Source organism: Fulmarus glacialis, unplaced genomic scaffold, assembly GCF_000690835.1.
Source record: "Fulmarus glacialis isolate BGI_N327 unplaced genomic scaffold, ASM69083v1 scaffold5965, whole genome shotgun sequence".
Lineage (NCBI taxonomy): Eukaryota > Metazoa > Chordata > Aves > Procellariiformes > Procellariidae > Fulmarus > Fulmarus glacialis.
In genome coordinates, this window is record NW_009213592.1 from 27,503 (window position 1) to 37,787 (window position 10,285).

Sequence of the window (10,285 nt, forward strand, 5' to 3'; positions counted from 1 at the left end):
GGCATGTAGGGTGAGTGCAGCTTTAAGTATCAAAAACTTCATGTGTCTAATGCCACCTTCTGGTCGTTTTTTGTTACAAGCCATTTTTCTACACCTATTTAAGGCTTTAAAGCAGAAGTCCTTCCTATAACATTGTACCAATGCACAATGCGTACTTCGATTGCATCCTTTGTGCCCTTTCACTGTATTGTTCAGAGGTGAATCTCTGTTATGAATTTAGATAGTTGGCTGAGACTTCAGGTTTTATAAGGTTTCATCCTGTACTTGACCAGTGGCTGTCGGCTGAATTTCCACAGAGGTCTTAGTACAGTTTCTGGTTATACATTAGTGATCTGTTCTCGATACAAATTATGATAACATTTAGATATCTAACTTATTTAAATAGGTAGCTGAGTAGTTTTAGGGTTTGCAGCTGCGCACAACTATATCCATAAAGTTACAAGCTCAAGTTGTATCACACAAATGTAGGGGCTTCTTATAAATATTTGGACCTGGTCACCTATGTGATGGTTGCAAGGCTGAGGGGCAAGTATGGAGCAGGATGTTGACTGCTGGTGGATTTGTGCTCTCTGAACTAGTGAGTTTTCACCCAAAGCATTAGTATTTTGTTTTATTTGTTCATAAATTCTGCCATATTTCTAGTAACACCTTGATTGTTTTCACAAATATACAAATACTGCTTAAAAGATCACAAATGGGGCAAAACATGTCTGTTCTAGTATCTTCCAGCCCACACTCTGGGACAAGTGTTAAGAGAGTTAGGGTAAGATCTGCTATCCTCAACTTAAACCCCGTCCAGGACAGATGTCCTGTCTGCCATCAGTGGGAAGAACCTGGCACCTCTACAAGGCGATTCATCCTCCCTGTCTTACACAGTTACAGTCTTGCAGGAACATTCATTCCATCTTGTCCTTCAGTACAGGCTATAAAAGAAGCCTACACACATAGGCTTAACTTTTTTGATGATTAAAAATAGGAGAGATGAATCCCACCTGAAAAGGCTACAAAAAGCTGAGACGCTATATAAATACAAAATCACTGATCATTCTTTCCTCTGCCCCACTTCTCACCAGCTTATTCCTTCCTTCCTGCTCGCTAATGTAATTGTTCTTAATCCTTTTTCCTCTTAATCCATATGCAAATAACTAGACAATGGTAAAAAGGCGAGAAAGCGCATCTCAGCTTGTCTGAAGGTAGACACGTGAGGCTCTACACATCTGACCTCCTAGTGGAGAGCAAGCACCTTGTACACTGGGCTCCCATGAGCAATGCCATTCCCCCTCACGCCACCCCAGAGAGGAGGGGTAGCGGACACCAGGACCCATGCTGCTAGAGGCAGGACTCAGCTGCCCTGCTGCCAGCTCTCCTGCTTCCTAGCCCTGTGTCCCAGGAGCAGCCTGGAGGCAGAGGAGCTGCAGTGCAGCTCTAGACACCAGAGATGCGAGGAAAGGCCTAACTGAGCTAGTCTCAGAGGCACGTCGAGTCCGAGAAGGATGCTCCCTTCCAGCCTTGAAAAACACTGTCACAGAGTGGGAAGAGTGATTTAAAAATGATCAACATTAAAAATTATTGCTTACTGTCTCTCACCGTGATCTGCTGCTCAGAAGCTCTCCTCCCCTGCTTTTCTTGCCTGCCTTCTGAAAGTCTAAAGAAACACGTCTCAAACTCAGTCTGCATCCACAACTACAGTTATCACTAAGTTCCTGCATAGAGCTGCAAAGTTTTGTCTTTCTGCTCTCCTGCTGCAGTATCTAACACACCATGGGATCCTGCTTGGCAGCCAGAGCTCACAGCAGCGCAGGCAGACCTCTGATTTCTAACCCAACCCTGAGCAAGCGGAAATCTTCATGAAGTCAGGCAGGCATTTCCCTATGTGCCACCTTGAAAAAAAAGGGGTGAGAACTTCAGATTGAGCTTAAAGTGGGGAGCAGCAGAACAGACAGTCTCAATAATCAAGAAAAGTAAAAAAAAAGGTAGTGTAGTAGGTCAGGAAATGCAGCAATTCAAATTTTTTGAAAGGCAATAAAACGTTCCAGTTCAAGTATATAAAATACTTTTTAAGAGGGTTTGCAGTGAAAAACTGCATTTGTCAGAAAAGAGTTTAAGTGGTTTTAGTAAAAGAGAATTCAGAGTTGTCCGCAACATTATGCATAGTAGGTAGTTGATAATTCTATTTTGGGGAAGGAAGAGGGGATTTCCATGTGGGAGGCTACAGAGCTAGCCCCAAGTCACCCCATAGGGAAGGCTCTGTTCAACATGGCAGACAGCCCAGCTCATCCTCTAGACACCAGAAGCATCATCTCCATCGCAGAAGAGACAGAGAATCTGGTGATGAAAACACCAGTCTGCCTGTAACACACGGAGAACCCCACGAGTGCACAAGAAGTCGAGCAAACCAAAGGTGAAAGCTGCCAGTTCCCAACTCTACTTTTCTGCCTCTTCCCTGAGCTTCCCTCAGTCCCTCGCCTGGGGCCCAACGGACACAGCATGGTAACAGCCCCATTCCCCTCCTGTTCACAGGGCTTCTCCCCAGGGCTGTGTCCGTATTTCTGCTGTCGGGGGCCCTGGGCGCTCCGTTTCGGTGGGTCGGAGGCAGGGTAAGAAGCACCTTCCTTAGCACCAGGGCAGCCAGGCACCGGCTGGGACGGGGGCATGGGCTGGGGTGGCAGCACTGCCCTGGAGTCCTCACATGGTCCTCCCACAGAGTTGGCTATGCATTTATTTATTTTATTTTATTTTTCATTGCCAGGGTTGCAGGCAGCTCTGGGATTTGCTTAGGTCCCCCCACAACCCCCCATTTTTTTCTTCCCATCACACTGGCGTTCTTTGGTGCTTCCTTTTCTTGCGCATTTGCCCAAATATCTTTTCCCAGAGAGCAGGAATTTCTTGGTGTAATATTTCACATCAGGGTATGCCCTCTTTTTGAGGCAATTCCACCTTTGCCCTACATTTGCGCTGTATCGAGTTATTCGTGTCCATTGAGAATTTAAACCTGTTTTGTTCTCTGTGCTGTACAAGTCTTCAGCATTGCTTCACTTGCTCTCCCAACTGTTCTCTTTGTTTCTTTCCTCCTGTAATAGACCAGAATTTCATTTTGTCGTTTCTGGAATTTCTGTCCTACTTTGAATTCATCTGCTATGTTTGCCTATCACTAGCCTAAATATTATAATTGTCTGATTGGTTGCTGTTTAGATCAGTATCTCCCCAGCCCACAAAGCTAGATGTATTCCGTAGAAAGCAGGCTAACACAAAATTAGCTTGGAATAATTCTGTCTTGCTTTTGCACTTTACATTTTCCCTGTAAAATGTTTGCTGCATTTTTTTTGTGTGTGTGTTATTTCACTGTGGTTGACTTTCACATTTCCTATTGAAATATAATTTCAAATGTAGCTAAGTCTGTGTCCCATATTCATAAACATACAGAAGTCTGCTTTATTTTATTGTGGAATTGATAGTTGGAGTGGGGGGTGGGTTGGGTTTTTGTGTTAGTTTTGTTGTGGGGTTTTTTTTTTGCTTCTAGTTTGCAAACCTATAAGAATACTAGTTTGTAAAGGTAGAAGAATTCTACTCTACTTCTCTCTTTGCTGGATTTTTTTTTTGGTCTTCTGTTAGTTCTGCTGCTCCCTTGCCAGCTGTATTTTTGGTTTTAATTACTTTTTATTCCATTTCTTCATCTTCGTTTTAGTCCTTTTGCTTTTTGATAGTTTCAATGTTCTTGCTGCCATAAATCCATATTTTAACAGGCATAAGCTTGCCCAAAAATAAAGAGGGAGAGCAGGTATCTTTATGGTACCTGGTTTGCCTCTGAGTCACAGCTCTCTAGCTCCTCTATAAATTGCATCAGCAAACAGTGCCAGCTGCAGAAATACACAACTTTGCAGTTATTATCCTTAACCTGCTGGCAAGTGAAATCTGATTAATCTCTCCAAAGACCAAGTTCCTCCACTTTGGTTTGAAAAGTCGGGACTTGCTTTTGTTCCCTTGCTACATACTCCCCCTGCACCATACCCCAATTCCCTAGTGTCTTCATCCACTTCTCCAGCATGTTGCAAGCTCACTCTTCCTACGCAAGTCTCACAGTAAGGACCCTGTTGTTGGAAACAGCTACTTACTCCAGAAGCTGTGCCGCCTTCTGCTGTACACCAAAATTTTCCAGGCTTCATCATTGTACCCTGTCATTTAGACGGCACCCAGATTCTTTAACAGAGTGCAACGTAAGCTCCCCTATGGAGCAGATGAGTGGGTTTTGTATGATTCTGCTGTCAGTGAAACATGGGCAAACACTTGCTAACAGATAAACCCATTGCAGCTAATGCAACTGCACTTTTCATTTAAAGTGTAGGTTTCTATGACAAAAGCACCACTCAAACTTGTTCTGTGTAGAAAACATGTTTTGGCTTCAGTCTGTGTAGGGTTTCGTACACTTTTAGATGTCAGGAATAACTAATTGGTGATACTTCTTAAATAATGGCCCTCCACAGACTGACTTCCTTCTCTGTTTTGTATGCTGTACTGGATTAAAGTACAATTTCCAAATGTTTTTGACCTTTAGAGAGCAAATGCTTTTTTTAGTCGACTTAAATTGAAAACTGTGGAGAACATTTTGTCCTGTGGCCCAAAAATGACTCTGCTCTGACTGTCCTGTAATTTCCAAGTGTCTGAATGTCCAGGTGTTTGCAGGACTAGGGCCTCAGTCATTGTTCCCTACATTAGCCGTGTTTTGATACAATGAAGCACAGGGCTATCTAGGTAGCAGAACATTCTTTTAAGTAATTTGTGTCTACCAAGAAAAAGAATTGTCTGCAATTCAGATACAGATCATTGCTTCACTTTCTCCATTCTGAAGTGTATGTTTTTATCCTTTCTGACCATTTTTATTCCCTGTCAAAAACCATCTTTTATGCTTTTCTTGATAGCTCCATGTTAATCTAATGTTCAGTAATCTGTAAAGCTTGTACTATATCATCAAAACAACGTTAAGGTCTTTGTACCATAAAAGCCATGGGTTAGAATCAATTTTATGTCACAGCTATCATCCTGATATAGTTGGAAAGCTCTGATCTAAACTAGATTGTCATGATTTCTGGGACACCTTCTTTTAAAAGCCTAGCTACTAAAAGTGACAAGTTTAATACTGGTGAGTATTTACCAGAATTAAAGCTACATATTGTTAATCACCTAGATGAGCATTGGAATACCTGCTTTTGGGGAAGCCAGCTGGCAGTCCTTCTAAAGGAACTGGGAATTCTGCTCAGTTGGAGAGTCTACAAAAGAATTCCTGCTTGGCTGAGACTTTCTTTAAAGCCCTCCTCTACTGCTACACCAGCTGCGCTCCCTTTGTACAGCCAGACCTTGCTTACCTAGAACAGTTCTAAGGTTACAATCCTCCTTCACATGAGAAGGAGTTTGGATGAGAGGTAGTTCTGGATCATGTCTACTTCTTATACGGGAATATTGATACAATGAGAGGAGAGAGTGGGCATTTAAGTCTTGAGGAAAGGCTCTTTAGAAGAAAGAAATAAAGATCACCACCCACCTCTATTCCTTGCCTCATTCTGCCTCTGCATCCCACATCACCTTAATTACAACACCTTATCTTTCTTCAAGCCTCTACTAGTACCCTAATGCGATCTCTCTGATTCCAGGTCCTGCTCGTTCCAAGGCACTGGTGGCACTATGTGGAATCCATTGACCCCATCACTGTCAGCATAAACTCTTGGATTGAACTGGTATTTTCCTCTTTATGTCATGGTGATGTAGCACTTCCATGTTTGCATATATTATAAAGAGTAGGAAAGCTGACACAAATAATCTTGTCCCAGATTTGATGACCTCATGAGACACTTTTAAGCAGTTTCAGTGGTGCTTACATTTACATAGCATCTTTTATCATCAGGATCCCAGAAAACTTTGCAGACTTACATGTTCTACTAGCATCATTTGTCACCCACCACTAAAATGCAGCCATGCTTTGCCAGTAGCACAACATTCAATTCAAGGTTTTTGCTCAAGAAACTGGGGGGAGAAAAAAGAAGCATCTCTAGCAAGAAAACAGTGAAAAGAATATGACCTGAGCAGAGAAATGATGCCACTCAGAACTCAAGCTGCATTTCCTACTTAGCTGCATTGAGAAGGAACTTTTGTAAGGATCAAGGCTGAAGCATTTTCTCCCTTGCCTGCCAGGTTCAGCCCTGTTGGGTGTGCTGTATTCAGAGGCTGGTGAGGGAAGAGCCCTTAAGGATACAGTTTTTCCTGAAGAACCTTCCAAAGTTGCAGATCTGAAGCATCAATTCAGCAGAAATCACATGCAAGTTTAGCTCAATCAGGCAAACAATTAAACACAAGCTAAATTTTTCATGTCCAGTTTCTTCGGGACTAGCTAGCTTTGTGCTGAATAGGGGATGACAAAACAGCAGCTTCACCTCAAGCACATTCTTACATGCAAAGCTAAATTAGAATTTAAATCAGATTAATGTGATGGGAAGGGGGTGGCAGAGGATTTTTGAATTTTCGTTTCTCTGTGATAGTTTTCATTTGCCTGGAGTTGGATTTTCTCAAGTACTTAATTAATTTTCTTTTCCCCAGGCTTTGATTTTTCTTGCTCATGTTAACCAGTATGTATGGGATGGTTCCAGGGATATCATCTCAATGCTCCAGAAGGTTTTCTGATTCAAATTACTTTATCATTAATCCTAGCTTAATATAAAAAAGACCCTTTGAAATGGCCTGTGAAAGTTGCCTCACTAAAATACTTATTGCTTGCCTTTTTTTTTTTTTAAAAAAAAAAAAAAACACAACACCTTTATTAGGCTGGAAATCTGCAGGGGAATGAACACATGTGTTCAACTGCTTTTCAAAGACTACACGATACATTTCTTATACCAACATCAAACCAAGCATTTGGAGAGTAGAGGAACTCACTTGGGTGTTTCCCTCATGGAGAAATTTTCCAGATGAGACTACGTATTTAGAAAGGACAAGAGGCCAACAGCCCATACAGAGTTCTTATATAGCCCTAAGTATAGTCAGGCTGTGTCCGGTGCCAGAGAAAGCACCAACAATGTTGTAGAGCATCCATTTAAGCCTGTCTTAAATTTGAGCAGCCTTTGAGGTAATTCAGAGGAACTGGCTGTGTGCCCCATGCTTGGAAAGACCCTGATGTCAACACACACACTTGTGCCCTAAGCTGTGCCTCACAAATTGTCCCCCTCCGGAGGAGCAGGTCAGGGCTGGATCAGTTGTGCCAGGCTGGTAACTCCCACGTTGCTGGGTGGTGTGTTAGTTACAGCATTTCTAGCTGTTCTTACATGCTGCAAGAAAAAAAAAAGTAGTGGAGCTAAACTCCGTGGCCTTTCTGGTCATAAAGGTCTTGCAGAAGTCACCAAGATCTTGTTTGGTGACAGCGAGAGTAGGTAGTTGTGTATGGCACCATGATCAGAAGAGTGTTTGCTGGATCTTGCTGAGGAACGACAGAGACACTCCCCCTCCCCAAATATCAAAAGCTGCCATAAACAAGTGTGGCTATTGCAACCCAGGTGAAAGTTCCTTACAGAAATTATGCCTACAGCTGATGATGGCAGCACTGTTCGGTGTTGGGCAATCCATCTATAAAAATAAATTCTGACATGGATGCTAAAAGACAATACTGAGAACATTTCCGCTACCAAATCAAGCAGTTCTTGCTTGCAGCTGTTACCAGCTGCTTTCATATTAACAGATGTGAATCATGCCAACATTTATAGTCCTAGTGAAACCATTAACTATATTGGCAAGATTTTAGAGTAGAAGTTTAATTTGTTTTCAGCTGGATGTGAGCTACTCCAAAGTATTCCTTGCTTCCTAACATACTCTCATGCAATCAGTACAACCCTGTTACTCAGCAGACCAGGATTAATACCAAGAGTGCAACACCTTAAATCATTTCCGCATGTAAATACCAAACTCTGTGTTTTGGGTGTTTGTTATACGAGGCCACTAATAAGCCAAGTATCCAAAGCCACAGAATGCTAAGAGCACTTCCCCCTGCTTCTATCCCAAATTCTGCTCAGGGTTCCAGGATGAATTACTGCCTTCAACACTCATACCAGCAAGGTGTGGTTTGCTTGGCGTGTTCCCCAAAGCCACAGTTACGCAGTTCGGGGCTGTGGGTTGACAAGGTTACATCTTTCTTCTAAAAGTTGTGTGTCTAAGCATCTCAATGAAAGCAAATTTACTTATCCATTCCTAGGCACTTGTCATTGAATTAACTATACCACCCATCTCGTTTGGAGCCTTACTGTTTCCTTCCACATACCCTTCCCTTCCACATACAAGAAATTCAGTTAAGTAGGAAAGAAAGCTTAAAAAGATCCTTTAAAGTTTTGTTCAGTTATCCTAAACTAGCTAGTACCCAGCTGCATGAGGGGATGATGCAGAAAGTGAAGGGCCAAAACAAAGAACCAGTTTTGCAGGAGTGCTTTCAGAGGAAACATGTTTTTCCTTCTGCTTATGTTTAAAACTGCAGTAGTATGTCAGCTACTGTTACACGATAAAATATTTCCTGAATTTCCTTAAGACTCACTTTTGTGCCTCTGTAGCCCCCAGATAGTTGCTGCCTTGCTGTAACATCCTGTGTATTTTAAATACTTAAATTAGACATAATATGTAGATATATAAAATTTGGTATGTACTTTCATGGTCCTTCTAGTCCTAAAGAGCTATATAAATGCATACATTAATTAAATGCTAACATTGCATTGTAATTTCAAGCACCAGATTCAATTAACAGAACACTAGCAAGGAAAAAAATTATATACATACACACAAATCTATTTTTTGCAAATCCTTATTCAGATGAGTAGTCACACCAAAGCCTGCGCTGTTACTCATGTCAGGGCTGTACACATATGTAGGAGCATCAGAAGTCTGAAGCCTTTCACTGACTTCGCATACATGAGTATGGCTTTCAAACTAAGGCCATCCATTTAGTTCTTCCCAAGAACTTGCCCGTTTCTGCAGAGACCAAGTGCCAACCTATCTCCAAACACCTTCTCTTCCCTTGAGGCAGGATGCAGATCATGAAGCCCGTGTAGAAGAAGCAATAACTCGAATGCTGGTATGTGCCATAAAATCAGCAGAAAATCCCAGTGATGGAGATCTCTGGCTAAATCCCACAGAGGTAAGCCCTCTCTTGCTCCCATTATAGCAGTGATAATAGAGAATTACTGACATTTTGCTTAGCTTCCCCTGAGTCTTTTTGCTGCCTGAGAAAGAGAATTTTAAATTCCTTCCCTTCATGTAGCAAAAGTAATTCATGGAAGATAATCATGCAACACTGAATTGAAACATATTTCCTTTTAACTGAGTGTATCTTGGGTGTTTTCTTAGGTTGAGGCAACATCCCATGAAATCAATCTTCAGTACCTGAACAAAGCGGTGTCTGCATATTTCGAACGTCAGAAGGCAAGTGTGCCAGAGCAGGCACGTCCCAGCAGCAGTGGTGCAGAGCAAAGGACAAGCGCCTCGTGCAAGAGGAAGAAAAGGGAAGTTGGCTTTGAACCAGAGGGCTGCAGATCACTAACCCATGAATTTGGCGTTTCAACATGTAAAGCAGAAAAGTTGCAGAAAGTACCTTTTGGGCCTCATCTTATTCAAGTTTTACCACAGTCTCAAGAAACAAGCTCGATGGGTGCGGTTGCAGTTGAAAGTGACGGTAGAGATCTTCTCCATGAAAATGAAGGAGGACATTTCGGAAAATTACACTGCACCAGGAAGCAGTTGGTAATGAGTAGTGATTGTGAAACACCTGCACATCAAATGGATTCAGACGGCAGTCCAAATGCCTCACAAACAGCCCTTTCTACTAATGATTTGTTAGACTGTTTGGTTAATCCGCATGTCATCAGTTTAGTGGCTCAGCTGCTGTTGGAGAGAACAAGAGTTTAGTGCCGGAGTGCTTTATCATTTCTGAAATAAAGAAATCAAATGGCAGCCTTGTTCTGCGTGTTTAAGCTCAGTAATAATTGAATGTTTCATTTCAAATAATTTTTAGGTACAGACAGACACAGTTAATAGTTAAGTAGCAGATTGAAGTTGAGCTGAAAGAAGAATAACTGGTTAATGATGGCTGGGAAAAGAAAGGTATGTTTAGTCAGAGAGCTGCTCAGTGTTACGAACAAAACAGAGCATACACAGTTATAATCCCACCTTGTTGTGTGGATGGGATCTTTAAAATGTTCTATAGCTTGGAGCATCAGCTGGGGACAGCTGTGCAGAAATAAGCAAGCTCTGCATTTCAGGTGGTAAC

General features: G+C 42.0%; 1 protein-coding gene across 1 annotated transcript in view; it reads left to right on the forward strand.

Moving 5' to 3' along the window:
* The window catches only part of HSPBAP1 (HSPB (heat shock 27kDa) associated protein 1), a gene marked incomplete at its 5' end in the record, with an annotated part of 34,604 nt that extends 24,639 nt beyond the window's left edge, over positions 1 to 9,965 (forward strand). The window contains 3 exons of the mRNA XM_009578234.1: positions 5,646 to 5,729; positions 9,047 to 9,157; positions 9,367 to 9,965. Of these exons, the coding sequence (XP_009576529.1) occupies positions 5,646 to 5,729; positions 9,047 to 9,157; positions 9,367 to 9,924 (753 nt within the window). The remainder of the gene's footprint in view (positions 1 to 5,645; positions 5,730 to 9,046; positions 9,158 to 9,366) is intronic.
* Positions 9,966 to 10,285: the final 320 nt, after the last annotated feature.